Source organism: Platichthys flesus, chromosome 20, assembly GCF_949316205.1.
Source record: "Platichthys flesus chromosome 20, fPlaFle2.1, whole genome shotgun sequence".
In the NCBI taxonomy this organism is placed as follows: Eukaryota; Metazoa; Chordata; class Actinopteri; order Pleuronectiformes; family Pleuronectidae; genus Platichthys; species Platichthys flesus.
The window spans coordinates 17,161,978-17,178,252 of NC_084964.1; the positions used below are offsets into that span (position 1 = coordinate 17,161,978).

General features: G+C 47.7%; 1 protein-coding gene across 5 annotated transcripts in view; it reads left to right on the top strand.

The window, feature by feature from the left end:
- Window positions 1-16,275, top strand: part of tanc2b (tetratricopeptide repeat, ankyrin repeat and coiled-coil containing 2b) — a 116,667-nt gene that overhangs the window by 75,561 nt on the left and 24,831 nt on the right. For 4 of the 5 annotated variants that reach the window (XM_062413844.1, XM_062413846.1, XM_062413845.1 and 1 more), the window contains 4 exons: window positions 4,570-4,718; window positions 8,922-9,105; window positions 9,753-10,001; window positions 15,517-15,648. In XM_062413844.1, the coding sequence (XP_062269828.1) occupies window positions 4,570-4,718; window positions 8,922-9,105; window positions 9,753-10,001; window positions 15,517-15,648 (714 nt within the window). Of the gene's footprint in view, window positions 1-4,128; window positions 4,307-4,569; window positions 4,719-8,921; window positions 9,106-9,752; window positions 10,002-15,516; window positions 15,649-16,275 lie in introns of those variants that run through there. The other variant, XM_062413848.1, reaches the window with a different exon arrangement.

Genomic DNA, 16,275 nt, shown 5'->3' on the forward strand with positions numbered 1-16,275 from the left:
CCCAACTCCGCTCAGATCCCGGGCAGCAGAGCCTGTTTCGGTGGCGCTGCCGTTTTCGGTTCACGGTCGGCGGTCGCTCTGTAATCCCGCGGACAGTCCAGATTTCCCCCCCACCCCCCTGTATATCCGTCCCTGTCCAGCCCCTCCTCTCACCGGAGGGAGGACAGTAACAAGGGTCACTCGAGGATAGCGCTCTGCTGAGATTTGGTTCTGGTATATCTGCCCTCTCATCTTGCCTCTCCTCTTCCTGTTGCTGCTGAGAAACGCAGCGTAAGCTTCCTGACCCGGCTCGTTGGCTTGAGTGTCAACGAGCCCCCCCCCCCCCGAGGTGGACGAAGACTCGAGGGAAACAGGGATGGAATGTTAGGGGCTTAAGTGTGGTAACTTAGAAGGGAAATGGTTGACAGGGTGCTACCATCTTTCTCCATCTGTCAGCCTCCTCTGCTGAGTCTCTGCTCAATGGGAGCTCTAAGCAGGTGATCTGTATTCGAGTATATAGCAGATAAGTCTAAATACTTTGTAGAACCGTGGGATGAAACCTTGAGCTATAGCACCTGGATTTACATGCATGTTGGAAATCTCACAGGATGGAAAAAAACTGTCGCTTTCTTTCGCGTCACTCCCGTGAAGCCGACTTTGGAATAATCTACCGGTTTGCGCCGAGCGGCTATAAGCTGCTGCAGATGTGACATTTCGGGGGTGGGAGTGGTAATCTCTGCTGCACGGGGAGGAGGCAGCACAACAGATGATCACAAACAGGAGCCCGCTGTCTGCACCAGGAGGGCCGGGGACAAAGAGAGGGAGAGAGTTCTCAGGCGTGACGTCTCACGACCTCCCAGGTGGACAGATGGACATCTTAGCTCTTAACAAGGACTCGCTGGCACCGGTCGCAGCGGGGGGGCGGTGACGTAATCATCGGATCGCTCTCTGCTGCCAGGAAGGAAGTCAGGTATCAGCTGATCGTTACGAGCCCACAAAGAGATTTTGCAGGGGGCGTAAATATGGTTTGTGAATAATTTGTGAGGTTCGCTTGTACAATCCGCCTCCAGCCGTCCTCCGTACATTATGGAGTGAAAGCTTTTCTACTGATGTTAGCGCTCAACCTGCTTTACAGCGAGCAGCGGGACTATAGGTGTGGATACTGATCCTGAGTCCTGCTGGGTGCTTTTATACCGGAGACATCTAAGTGTTGTTTTGTAGATAAGATAAACCGTGCACATGAGGAATGTGATATTCACTCCTCTTATCTCTTGAATCAGCCTCCCACCCCCTCGATGTGTCTGCCAGTGCACACGTTCAATATCTGCTCATTGTTATTCATATCTGTTATTACACCTGAAGCTCTGGAGCGAGTGTGAATCTACGTATTTACCTTTTGATCAGAAGGATTCCGCACGTCTGCATCTTGGCTTCTGTGTGGACTGAGCTAGAACTCCCAGTTGAACCAGTAGCCACCTCATGGTTCATCTTCACCTGCAGCTCCGGGCCCCCCGTTGATTCTAATCTCCTGTGCCCCCCCCCCCCGTGCAGCACACATGCTTCCCTTCTCTCTCGGCTGCACGAGGGCAGACCTGCGGACGGTCCGGGGGTAGGAGCGGATGCGCCACCACAGAAACACATTCCGAGCTGCGCGCAAAGATAGTTGCCATGGCGACCATCTGTCTCCTTCGCAGCTCAGGAATCCAATAGAGAGGAGTGTGTGTCTGTGTGTGTCTGTGTGTGTGTGTGTGTGTGTGTGTGTGTGTGTATTTGTCTGTACAGTTAGTGTGTAGTGTGTGTAAGAGAAATAGAAAAATAAGTTTTTTTTTCATATTCAAATGTGATCATTAAGGATTTCACGATGTCACTGTGATGAGAGAGAATGCCCCCCCCCCCCCCCCCCCAGGGTCGAGTGGCTCAGTGTTCGTGAGGCTTTGAAGCCGCGTCTACGTGTTTGTCGTGTCGGTGGCGTTAGTGAGACGACGTGTGCGTTTGATTGTCATCATGTGCATTCAAAGAAACAAAAATAAACCGATACACACAAAGAAATCAATACAAAAGCATTATGGTGATGTCCTGTATGTTTCCCCTTTGATGGAAGCTCATTAGTGTTTGGTTTCATTCAGAGGAAGGTGTAAAAAACAGGATGTAGATGAAATGGTCTTCATTATCATCATCAAATCAAACGTAAAGATTCTGACGGCTAATTTGACAATGTAGTTGAAAACAGCATTGTGTGTTAGATTGTGTTGTAGGTTTAATTTAGAGTTTCAGGATGCACAGGGGACGGTCTATGTTTAGCTGAAGGGGGGGGGACTGTGGGTTTCAAACGTAACAAATCAGAAGAAGAAAAGGGCAACGGAGGGAAACAGGAAGTGAGAGCGACAGGTAGACAAAGAGACGGGTGAGAGGGACGAGGACAAACACTCACACCGAGAGAGACAGACAGACAGACAGACAGACAGACAGACAGACAGACAGACAGACAGAGCTCGATCACAGTCACGACCACAAACCCCCCCCAGGAGCATTTGACTAATCAGTGCTAATGTATTCACCGCTTACTACTGCCAGTCTGTCAACTAGGAGGCCTTCACTGCCTCCATGTCCAGACAGACACACACACACACGCGCACACACACACACACACACACACACACACACACACAGGGTACAATGAGGAGACGTTTTGCTTTTCGCTCCCCTGTGATATTAGATGTAGGTGCAGCATCCACCTGACTCCATCTACCTGCAGCTTCTCCATGACCCCCCCCCCCTCTGGGAGTCTGTGACCTTGGGGGCCTTCGTTAACGTGTGCAGCTGCGTGCTAAGAGTGTCCAGCTGCATTCCTGAGCAGCCATATCCATCTCATCACAGCTCATATACGTAATTAGCCGCTTTGGACCTAATATGCTGCGATTAGCTCATTATTGGTGTGTGTGTGTGTGTGTGTGTGTGTGTGTGTGTGTGTGAGTGTGAGTGTGTGTGTGTGTGTGTTGAGGCACAGCAACATGTCATCTCCATTTGCTTCAAAGCTTCCTCAGAAAACTCCCCGTCTTTCTCGTGGAGTAAATGGAACTGGGACCCAGACTGGCCTGGCTGTCCGTCCAGCGGCGAGGGGGGGGGGGGGATCCGAGCTTCACATCTGTCTCCAGGTTCCCCCGAGCAGGCGAGAGTGAGAGGCCCACAGGTCTTCAGTCGAGCTGTCTGTCCTCAGGGGGGTGGAGCTGTGGCCCGGGCCTGTCTATTGGTCGTCAGTCAGGATTCAGCAGCAGCTACCTGTCAGTCCGGTCCAACCTGTCCTGCAGGAAACCCAGCGAGGAGAGGAGGAGGAGGAGCAGAGAGCGGTTAGCCCGGCTGCTAGCCGCCTCCTGGCCACGGCTTATTTAAACAAGCAGCCATCTCCTTCTGTTGCCGTCAACATCCTCAATGTCGAGGCCAATTCACCGGCTGATACGATCCAATTACAGCTGTTAGTGTTTCGCCACCAGTTACTCCTTCTACGACCGGGGAGAGTAATTAGAGTGATACTAGTGAATAAGGGGGAAATTGAATTGAATTTGATATAGTCAGGACCTCGGGGGGGGTGTGTGTGTGTGTGTGTGTGGGGGGGGGGGGGTTGCCAGGGCCAAGTGTTTTTGGAAAAACACGACACCACAGGCGACGGTTTGTTGTGGGTTGGGCAGTCACCTGGCAACACCGAAAAAAGAGATTAGTTTGTGTAGGGATTTTTAGTTTTGGGTTTTGGTTCATGGTTGGCAACTGAAATACCTCAGCTCCATGAGCGTGTGTTTGCTTGTGAGTGTGTGTGTCTATGTGTGTGTGTGTGTGTGTGTGTGTGTGTGTGTGTTTTGATCATCTGATCATCACGCAGGCTCACCCTGGTGTTTCTCTCTTTAGTGCTCTCAGTCCTCTGTAAACAGGATAAGGGGGATAAGGAGGTGGATACACACCCACTTTGAAAAGTCACACGCTGTTGCTCTCTCACTCTCCCTGCTCCCTCCCTCTCTCCCTCCCTCCCTCTCTCTCTCACACACACACACACACACACACACACACACACATGCAGGTGAAGGGCGTATCTGATTACACAGGGTGCAGTGGTGACGGCTGGTGCGGAAGGAGTAGCCGTCAGTGTTGATATGGCTTCTGCTCGTCGGCGTGGAGAGAGGGGGCTTTTGTAAACAGTTTGAACGGATTACCCTGGCGGTGGCTGAAGGGATTTTGGACTTTATGTAAGCAGCGACGGGAAAAAAAATTACAAAAAAGGTCCAGCTGTTGAGGAATGAGTGTTTAATGCACGGCTCTGAGCTCCAGCAAAACTCAGGTAGGGTGTTTTTCATTTCCTGAGCGCAGGTGCTGTGTAGCCTCTGTCCAGGTCTGCTGTGAAAGAAGAGCTGTGGAAAACCTGTGTGTTTCTAGAAAGAGAGAATTAAGTGGTGGTTTTCTTTCGACCGTGTAAAAAATGTCCAAAAAAAGCTGCTGCTGTGTTCCTGCCCACCACTGACACATATTCTCTCTCTCTCTTCATCTCTCGTCTTCTCTCTCTTCCACCTCCTCCTTCCTCCTCCCATCGCTGTGCCTCTGCAGGGGAGTCAAGCCGGGAGCTGGGCCCCCCTCCGTCGGTGGACGAGGCAGCCAACACATTGATGACGCGCCTGGGTTTCCTTCTGGGAGACAAAGCGAACGAGGGGCCAGCCGGCACCCAGTACAGCATGGAGGAACCCGAGGCGAGACAGGTAATGGTCCCACTAATCAATTAGAAACCTTTTCCAGGAGCCTGGGGGTATAAAAGGAGACTTGTGGTTGGACTGGTGTCAAAAATCAATCAATCAACCTAAACGCTATTGATGTGCTTTATCATAAGTGAGGTTTTGAGTGGGGAACTTGAACAAAAGCACAATTGTCTGATTTGAGCCGTTTTGACATTTATCTCTGTCACATCCTTGTTTGCACTCGTTTTGAAAGTCAGGAAAAACCAGATCTTCTCAGACACGGGTCATTCCTGCCTTCCCATAAAACATCACATATCTGTAACTTTAGATTTCTGTCCGACGGATGTTGACTTGCAGCAGGTTGTTCTTAACGCTTCTCTCCTGCAGCCGAACCTTTTCTCTTTACCAGTTGTTCAACAAACAGCTCTCAGCACAAGGTTCCTGCTTGAAGCCCTGTAGCAGATCCCCTCGTTTCTCCTCCTAAACCTGATTTGACGGGTTTGAGTTTCTCCAAACTGAGGCAGAAACACAGAGGGAGAGGGAGTAACGGTGGAGATGGGGGAGGGCGAAACTGTTGCATAAAGTATTTGGAGCAGGCCTCAGGTACGAGGTTTCCACTAAAGCGGTGTGGATAAGCGATTACAGGCTGATGGTTCCTGCCTGTGCTCCATGTGAGCGCTGCAGTGGGGGGGTGTAAATTGAGAGAGGTTTATTCAAGCGGCACTTTTTGGAGACGTGACTCATACTCGAGAGCACCGCGTCGGATCGTTCACGCAGCACAAACGTATTATTAGTGGATATCTGCTCCAAATGCTGTTCGACACTGTCAATCTGTTTGACTCATTAAACAGCAAACATTACAAGAGCAACATCTGATGAGCACACAGGAGAGAGCAGGCTTCTGTTGGTACTGTTGTCATTTGTTTAGGATTTAATTTGAGAAACTTAAATCTAGTTTGTAGAATTAAATTAAATTGAATGTACATAATATATTTTTGGATACCTAACATCAAACAATTGAGTAGACAATTCTCAAAATAGTTTAGATATATTTATATTAACATATCTAAAACATAACAAGTACACTTAACTTGGACTTCACCTAAAAATCATTCGTAGATAACTTAGAAGATGTGTCTCGATTTACATGAAGATATTTCTTGCAACCATTTGGCCCAAAGAAATTAAGTAAATTCAACAAAACACTTTTAGTAGGTTTAATTTGGAGACTATATTTACATTGTGTATTAATCTCTAGGTAAACAACTGTAAAAAATGACAAAAAGGAACCACAGGTTGAGGGTTAAACATTATTTTTCATATCCTATCGTCGTGGTTAGATTCCTTCAGTAGCTGAGGTGTGCAGGACCTCAGCAGCTGACGGAACAAGGTGACCTTAACTCGCAGACACGCTGCAGTTAATTGCCTCTCGTGCTCTCGCTCCCCGAATAGACGCAGCGTTCCCAAGTTCAATCCAATCCTCGCGTGGCGTTTAAGGTCAGGCCTGCACAAGACGAGGTTCATTAGCCCGCCGGATGGAGCTGCGCTGTCGCCGCAGGGCGCAGAGGTCTGAAGGTGTATCCATTCATGTGTGTGTCTGTGTGTGTGTGTGGGTGGTTGTTCGGTTGTGCGACTGGGTCAAGCTCCTGTAAACATGACACCTGAGCGAGTTGTTTCTCATTCTCTCAGTCAATCAGTTGGACACAGCAGAGGCCAGAGGTCACGTGTCCTGATAGACAGCGTGTTGATGGTGTGTTTACAGATGTTGTGTGTGTGATCCTGTGGCTCAGGAGGAACAGAGGTGCACAATGCTGAACCCCACGCTCGGTGAATGCCACGTTATGGTGGATAACATTGGGAAAGAGCTTTATATCATTCACAGTCCTTCAAGGCCAGTGTTTGTGTTTTGTTTCCGACAGATCTGAGTGCTCACTACTCAGCTCCTAGCGAGTCCTGTTGTGTTGGAAAGCTTTACAATATATCGACTTGTGTTTCTAATATTCTTCCGCTTCAGGTTTGTAAATGGACGGAGCGAAACCCTCAGTCTGATTGTGTCCAGTGGCTGTAAATAAGATTTTAATAACACCTTCCTGACAGTGTCGATGGAAACCGAACATTATCGTTAGCAAGGGAGAAACGCACGGCTGGGCTTTGTTTTTGCAATTTGATGTCGATCCAAATAAAAAATCTGGATCTTTTGGGATTTGCTCGCAGTGCAGCTTTTAGGGATGACGATGGATCAGGCCTCCACTTTGTTTTGGACACTAGTCGATGGATCAGATATCTCTGGTTTCCTGAGGATAAATCCTGACGCCGATCCTCTGACTCTCCCTTCAGCTTCAGCTCCAGTCATTTGGTTCTAAGTGAAATGGGTCGAAAACTGACTGAATCGATCGCCATTAAATAAAGTGCTCAAAATTCAGATTTGCCCTCATGGATTAACTGAAATAATCTCATGAAGGACTTTTTAATCCGTCCAAAACTTTGGTTTATGATCGAATTCGGCTCAAATCTAATGACAGGCCCAACAGCTGCACCTCCTTTTCGGGCTTTTTGTCTCAAATGAAAACTTCACAACCTGCTGAACACGTGGTGTCAATGTGAGCAAGCTCTAAAGCCTGACTGTGCATGAACACAGTTTCCAACAGGGGCTTGTTATTTCACTGAGTTTCACTCGAGGACTTGGAGTTGAGCCGACCGACCACGTGTTTAATTGACGAGCCTCAGCCGCCCCAGCAGATAATTGACAGATCGATCGATGATGAAACTGATGATGAGGTGCAGCCCTGCTCTTCACTGTAAACATGTGTGGGTGTGGCTATCAGCTCAGCTTGTCCTGTCAGTCATCCTCAAGAAACGTGGAAAATTAACATTTTAGTTTTCAGTCTCTCTCTCTCTCTCTCTCTCTCTCTCTCTCTCTCTCTCTCTCTCTCTCTCTCTCTCTCTCTCTCTCTCTCTCTCTCTCTCTCTCTCTCTCTCTCTCTAACTGTTGAATAGACACCTTGTGATTCTTTTTTGCAAAGATTCGGTATTCCTTGTTTTTCTCGTGCTTCTGTATATCCCTGTGTGTGCGTGGTTCTTTTTGTTAAGTGTGCCTTTTGTGTTTGTGCACTTGTGAGTCCTCGCAGCAGCAGATTAGACACAGCGGAGTGTTTTTTATTTTGTTCCCCCCGTGGTATCTCGTCTCCTCACCTGAACCGAAGCAGAAGAGGGTCACAGCAGGGGGCCCGAACATTGCCGGGGCTGGAAAGGACACACAGGCACTTGCTTTTTTTTTTAGACTTAACTGTAGTCATGGCAGTCAAGAGGAAAACAAATGAAAATAGATTTGTCAGTGAGCGTAAGATCCATCATGTTATTTATAACTTCCACCAACGAGGTTTTCACCCCAGTCCATTCTGCTGGTTTGTTTGTTATTGAGCAAGATTATGGAAAAACTACTGGTGGGATCCCCAGGAAAGATGGTGGCACTTTGTGGAAGGATGGCTCATGGGTCATGGAAGAAGCCATTACACTTTGCTGCAGATCTGCGTCAGTTTTCCCACCGTGATGATGAAAATCGGGCGTGTTCAGGGAAATGATGATGAGATCTATTTGGCCCAGTTACTCCAGTTTGTTTTTAGGGTTGTCCCGCACCTTCAGCAAACCTCCCCTCCCCACTGCATTTACATGTCGTGCATCACATGATGTGTACACAACATCTGGTTTGTTCTGCCAACTCAGTTCTATTTGTCTAACATCAAATCACAACAAACATTATCTCATGGCACTTTATATAATAAGATCTTACAGGATTATAGAGAAACCCATCCGCAGTATAATTTTTAACATTAGCACACTGACTGTAGATGTTACAGGTGGTTTGGGTATTTAAACCCACTGGATACTTGTATTTTTGTACTTGCTTTGTAGTATTGTCTGTTTTGTGAGGCAGCTTCCCACAAAAATGCCACAAATCATTAGATATGATGATGATTACTGTGTTTTTGTGAGTGTGGGGGAGAGACGATCCTAAGAAGGACTTGACTCATGTGGTGAAAGCAGCAGGGGGGGGGCTGAGCTTTTGAAAGCTGCAATACTGAAATGACATTTTCCTTTATGTCTGACTCAGACATTAGAAGTTCAGACATTGTTCTTTGCCACGTGTTCTCATCGAGCTCATTTAAAACCAAATGGAGCTCATGAAATGTGATTATTTATTTATTTTTATCTGCGTCTCTGTTCCAGGGCCAGAACCAGAGGATCAGCCCGTGCTCCACCCTGACCAGCAGCACTGCCTCCCCCCCTGCAGGCAGCCCCTGCTCCACCCTCCCCCCTGCCATGCCAGGCCAGGCCGGCGGCAGGGACTGCGCCTACGGCTCCGTCACCAGTCCCACCTCAACACTGGAGAGCAGGGACAGCGGGATCATCGGTGAGATTAGCTGGAAACGGATTTACAAATACATGTATAAAAGTATATAAAGGATAAGACTGGTAAAAACACTTCCCTGCTGTGGGGGATACACAATAAATCCTAATAACGATAGATTATTAATGGTAAAAATTTAGGCAAGGCAGTGACATCATAAAAGCAAATCTACAAAACACGTGATACCAGCTCCAAAGTCTGGGATCTGTGAAGAGATCAAAGCCTGTGACAGTTGGCAGGAACATGCCCGAGGTCACAGCTTGATTCTTTTAACCCCAAAGTGATTATATCTCACTGCCGACCCTATTGGTCGATAAGTTGAAACTAGGGCGGGGTTCACATTGAGATTCGGCAAAATGAATGCAAACGATTCCTCACTTCCCTCCTCTCTGTCTTGAGTTTCCAGTCAGACTGTGGTAACCTGTCATGAACCCGTCTGTGGAAGATGAATCAAGTGCCACTGTCATGTAGACATCAGCAGGGTCGTTCCTGGGCTGTTGGTATAAAATACTATATCAGGACTTGTGTCATTCAATGTTTTCTGGCAGCAGCTGGAGCTTGATGATGCAAACATCACATCAACAAGCTGCAGGTCGATTCAGAGTGATACATGTACGGGTGAAGTGACGGTGTCTCTCCTTCTGTTGCAGCCACTCTGACCAGCTACTCCGAGAACGTGGAGCGAGGCGGCAAATACGGCGAGGGCTCCCGGGCCAACCTCAAGCTGTGGCAGTCCCAGAAATCAGGCATGGACTCGTTCCTGTACAGGGTGGATGAGAACATGACCGCCTCCACTTACAGCCTCAACAAAATCCCTGAGCGCAGCCTGGAGAGCATGTCCTCCCACTCCGCCCACTCCATCCCTCTGTACCTCATGCCCCGCCCTAACTCTGTGGCAGGTGAGTCCCTTCCTCCTTCCCCCCCTCTCTCTCCCTGTGAAAGGCAGCAGATTCTTAGCAGTGCATGAGCATGCTGTAAATATTCTGCCAAGGCGGAGAGCTGTCTGTGGCAAAAATTGGATTGAACTGCTGGTTTTCAGTCCTCGTGCTCCCTCTTCACTCCCGTCGAGCTTTCTCTCCTCGCCTGTTTTCTGCCGAGGTGACCTGTGATCCCTCCCTTTGAATTCCTCCATGTCCGACTGTGTGGCCCCCGAATGCAGCAATGGAACCCTGTTGAAAAGAGAAGAACATATCTGTGGTTTGGAGGAGCAACTTCACGCAAGGTTCAAACTTTAAACGGGGAGAACTATACGATTTTATTTGTTAGACTAGAATGCTTTCAACTGTGGTTATTCAGATGTGATGTCATTCTGAGGGCCAGGTACCGAGGTGGGACATGGCTTAAACCCCTCCTCTTTACAGTCAATACATTACTATCTCGTCTCTCATTGGCTATTAGTAGTGTGGTAACAATCTAGATTTGTAATATACAAAGCTCACATAATTGTATATATGATCGGGACTAGTTCTGTCTTCAGGAGGCCCACATTTATTCACCAGATATAAAAATATGCTCCATATCACATTTCTCCTGAAAATCTGTGATAAATCAACTTTAACTTCCAAAAATCTGAGCCTGGCCTTTTGAAAGAGCTGCATCATGGTATCAAATGTATATTTAGTGAGGAAATAGCTAAGTTGGATTTTTCGGGTAGCTGCAAATCCGCAGAGGTATTTAGTTCTCTAAACTCTCATGCCTCTCGTGTGGCGTGAAACCAGAGAGCAGCTTCAGCAGAACGTACTGGGAGAATATCGCATAAGGAAAGCTTCCATTTGTGTCGCTGACTGGGGTCTTATTGATGTGTGTTATTGTCGACCGCAGCTGCTTCAGAAAAGCTCCCGAAAGTAGCAGTAGATATATCAGGAGAAATGCAGGTTTCATAACGCCGGGGGCCGCCCTAATGGGCCTGATTGTGTTATTGTTCCCATCATCAGACGATGAGCTCTACTCTGCGCTTCTCGCACTCCCACTGGAAAATAATGTGTGTGTGTGTGTGTGTGCACATAGCGTGGACACACACACGTCTGCATTTCACTAAACACTGTAGATGTGCCTGACGAGGCCGGTCGCCGGGACCCGCTCTCTATGCTGGTCGTGCTCGGCTGTTTGACTCGGCCGTCTGGCAGCGCCGCGACTCTGCCGGGTTTAGAGATGAACCCTTGATCTCCTCTCCGCCCCTCCGTGCCCAGACCTTCAAAAGATACTGAGCTAGAGCCGCAGACAGATTTAAAAAAGAAGAAGAAACATGAAAAACTATGAGCTGCAGATGATGCAAACCAAAATAAAATAGAGGGGGAGTGAGAAAAAAAAACAACCTGATGGCGTTTGTGTGTGTGTCAGGAACAGGAATTCCATATCGAGGAGAGGGATGGATACGTGCGGCAGAGGAGTGGAAGAGAGTTTCATAATCTCTCTCTCTCTCTCTCTCTCTCTCTCTCTCTCCCTCCCTCCCTCCTCTCTCCTCCACAAAGAATGAGACGATGCAGGGATGGGAGGGAGAGCGGCAGGCGGAGGATTGGCTGGGCTCACGCAGCAGTGGAACATCAAAGCCCCAGGCATTAACCGTTTCTATCCCCCCCGAGTGACAGAGAGACACTCGCACTTTGAAGTGGGGGGCGAGAGAGAGGGAGAGAGACACTGAGCACGAGCAGAAGGCGACTGGGGAAGAAAATGAGGAGGGAGGCGGGTGGTGATGGTGGTGGTGGTGGTGGTGGTGGGGGGGGGGGGGGGGTACTCTATTACCTAATGAAGGCAGTGCGTTGGCAGAGCTGAAGATGGATACGGAGGAAGGAGTAACCAAGACCGAGTTATCTCTACCCTTTGTGGTGATGGAGTTTTAGAGAGGAGTGAATCTCTCAGTGGTTTTTTCTAAGTTTTCATTCAGGGAAATATATATAAGTAAGAACAGAGAAGAAGAGCAGAGACCGGTCCTGCTTGTGTAAAGCAGAGATCCCTACAAGATGAATCCACACAGGGGTGTTCAGCAGATTCAATAGTGCTAAAGTCAGGGAGGATGTGGAAGATGAAACCTTTTGAAACCACATTTAAATTCACTGCATCCAGATTTTGATTTTGGTTCCACGCCAAAATTCCATGGGTTCGTTCCTGATCCAATCCGCTTACTTCCTCCAAATTTCATGATAATCTGATTTGTCATTTTTGCGTAATGCTGCTCACAAACAGACAAACCATGGCAGAGGAAACAATAAATTGATATTGAGCAGATCCCTGACTTTAAAGCCCCGTTAACATCTGATATTTGCAGGCTGTTTGAATCTGGATATGAAATTACATTTGCATTTAAACAAAAAACAAACCCCAGGTGAAGAGAGGCGGCGCCACAGATGTCTCGGTGCGTTGTTTGATCGCTGTGTTCATCTGAAAATGTTGTTTTGGTGGATTTGTTTGAAATTTTAATTTAATCAGCTTGAAAACAGGATGTTTTTTCAAATAATAACTCATACAACAACAGCTTGAGTGTCTAGGTGAAGTATGGATTAATTTGTCCGATTGTTTTAATATAAGCAAATTCAGGTTTTCCTGAAACAATTCAGCTTTTAGTCTTTATATAATCCACAGATATTTTGATAGTTTAATCCACTTCTCTTATTTAGGGGTTGATGCACAAACATCTTTGAGATATAGATTTAAAAGCTGAGAAATCGCCTCCTCACCCGGATAAGTTATCTTTCTAATCTGTGTGAACTGACCCTTTAAGCCACGATGAAGCATCTATATGCACAAGCTTATGTAACAGCCTTTGGAGTGAGGAATCCCTCCGACTTAAACAAAGGCTAAAGGGATATAAACCACACTGGGAGCTTCTCCTTCGCTCGCCTCTAATTTCACTAAATGAAGATAACAGCTCATCGGAGACAACACTTTTCAATTTGAGGGCCGGACGAGTGTCATCGATTTCCTTTTCCAGCGTCTTTCCTCTGATTTCCTGTTTGTCTCTGGTCTGCTCGTCCACACTGAGTAACACCCGGAAGCTTTATTGTTTAAATACCAGGACCTCCGTTATTTATCGTCCCAGGTTATCTCCTGGGGAGATGTGAGGAGAATACTGAGGTGTTTTAAATCACCAGCAGCCTCATATCAGAGCTGATACTGGGACTGGCTCTGGAAGGCAGCCCAGCTTGTGTGTGTCTGTGTCTGTGTGTGTGTGTGTGTGTTTGTGTGTGTGTGTGAGTGAGCATGCGTTCTTTGGAACAGGAAGTGTCTGATGTATCGTCACCCAAAGCGCCCGAGCACTCTGCTGCTGCACTTTTTATCACTTTCATTTACTTTTTTTCCACTCCCTCTGTCCATTCACTCTCTGTCTTCCTCACTCGGTTTCTCATTCCTCTTCATTCCTCCTCACCGTGCAGTCTCAGCGCATTGGCACAGGAGCTGTGGATGGGATCCCCAGCAGCCTGCTGCATTGCAGATAGAGATGATGAGCGCACAGATTCCAGTCCTCACATTCAAAACGCAGTTGAAAGAGACGAGCAGAAACGTGGGACATGTCAGCCCTGAGTCAGTCCTCCCGGGTTTAGCTGCAGATTAATGCCTCCACTGTCTCCGCTGGGAGCCCAGTCTGGTGACCAGCAGGCCCCTTCCCCTCGTTCCCACTGGGGCCAAGCCTCCAGCATTCTCAGCTGCCTTTTTCCTCCATTTTGGGAAAACCCATGTGGCTCGTTTTTTGGGTCCATGGTTGTGGTGACTCAGGCAGTCAGCAACACACACACACACACACACAATCACACACACACTGAGCACTTCACTGAGCTTAACTCCCCCGTCACAGTAACCGCTGTTTGAACGGAGGACAGATCAGGATCAGGGTTGATGTTGAGTTTTACACCAGGGAGAGCTGCTGGGCTCAGAGGTCGGCCATTTCGAGGGATTATTGGGCCTTACTGTTTGGACCGACAGGAGACAAACACACACACACACACACACACAGAGGATATTACTGAGAAGAAGCAGCCATTGACAGTTCCTGCCTCCCTCAACTCCTTGAATTTGACTTGGGAACTCAGGAACTCAGACTATTACAGGTAGAGTGGTAGAGAAAAGGGAAAAGTACAATCTTATTGTACATATTCTCTATTATAGATTGTTTTGTATTTCATCTACGTTACATCAAACTACTGCTCAGACTGCCATGGAACTCGGTGGAAGGATCTTTGTATTGGTCAGGAAAGAACCCATTAAAGTTTGGTCTGGATCACGAAGTGGATCCATTCATGTTTTTGCCCAATTCATCAATTTCCCAGATAATAATTCACAAGTCTAGATGAAAAACAATCAGGTTTATTTAGAGGTCGTGCCGTGGCAGTGATACTGAGCTCCCCTTCTCGTCTTTCACTTCTTAACTTCCTGTCTTTATCTTGTACTTGAAGAACGTCCTTTTTATCTGGCTTCAGCTATTTCTCACAAAAAAAACGACTTGGCAATAAATATGATTCTGGATCTGTTTTCACTGAGGTAATTGCCAAGATCCGGTGAACGCATTAATCAAATGGAGCAAGAAACACAAGCAGCCAGAACCGACATGATTTAAACCCAACCTCCGAGCTCGTCACATTTATTCAAGAGAGAAAAAGATGATAACTGTAAAAGTTATGAGCGAGGCTGTCTGTCGGGAGCATCTATCACAGTTCACAGACTGGCTTCTCGCTGCTTTCAGGCGTTATTACTGACATTTCATGTGCACTCACTTTCAGGTTCACCTCCAAATAAATCTCCCAATCTGCTCGTCTGACTCCTCGTGCTTCTCGGCCCCATTGCATTCTAATGATGCTCCTCAGATGCTCCGATATTTCTACAGTGAATAAAAGTGTTTTCATGACTGATGGAAACACTGAGTTGAAATTCAAAGTCGTTGATGGAGTCCCCTCACCCATCAAGGTACCGGTGACCCTCTGGATGCTAAAGATTCTTAATCCTCCCTCACCCCAAACTGAATTTCGGGGTTCAGGGTGTGACGGAGAACCGAGTCTGTCGCTCGCCCTCACCGCCGACGTCTTATCTCATTTAACACTCACTGGTTTTTGAGCGTCGGCCCTGAAGACACGGCGAGGTGTGAACATTCCAGCAGCCGGCGTTAGACAACATTCAGGCCATGAATAAAACATTTGTCTGCAGAGCTAATTAATCCTGAGAGGGGTCGGATGGCATCTGCCTCCGTGCCGCGTGACAGACACTGAGAGGAGGGAGTCTGGAGCAGAACCACACAGGGTCGAGTCCTGGTCACCTGACAAACCGCCACCGGCTGGTCGTGACCCACTGCCGCCTTCTTCTCTGTGCATTGATGGGCTTTTTTTGACTATATATGTTGCATAATGTGAACATATGTTGACAGCAGTGTCTTTTTTTGTCTCCCCCCCTCCCTCTCTCTCTGTCCATCTATCCCCCACATGAACGCAGCGACTAGCTCCGCCCACCTGGAGGACCTGGCCTATCTGGACGAGCAGAGGCACACGCCGCTACGCACCTCGCTGCGCATGCCCAGGCAGAGCACCACCTGTGGGCCGGGTCGCTCCGGGCAGGACCTGAGAGGTGAGTGACCAGCCTGAGAGAGCACACACACACACACACACACATAAAACACACACGCGACCGCACAATCAAAGGCCTTCATGCATGTGCCCTGAAAGCTGTTGAGACTGTGAGGTGTGTCTCGTGCTGCCAGTCACACTGAGTGATGTAACGCTGTGTTAATATGCTATGTGATGTTTATAGACTTTATATAAAGATGGACGCCATGACGGCTCCCCAGAAGTGAAGCCAAAGTGTCTTGATCACCCCCTGGTGGCTGGCTGCAGTGTATAAACCCCTCAGCCACCACAAATATTGGATCCACAATAAAAATACACTAAAAGAAACACTAAGCTAAGAGATGTTGTAAAGTAAATGCTGGTTGTGGTTAGGAACCTCAGTGTAGGTGAAAAACAGTTCAAACCACAAGTCTCAGCATTCAACCATCATTTACTTAGATTTTCTTTTAGCTGTAGAAATGCAGTTTGGTCTCAGGCCGGGCTGTGATTAGCTTCACATTAGACACAGTGCCCCCGTGAACAATAGGACACTGTTCTGTTCTCCATCCACACACAACACAAAGCAGCTGAGCATCGCAAGGCGACGGCAGCATGACGGGCGAGTTATTTATAAAAATTCAAATGAAAA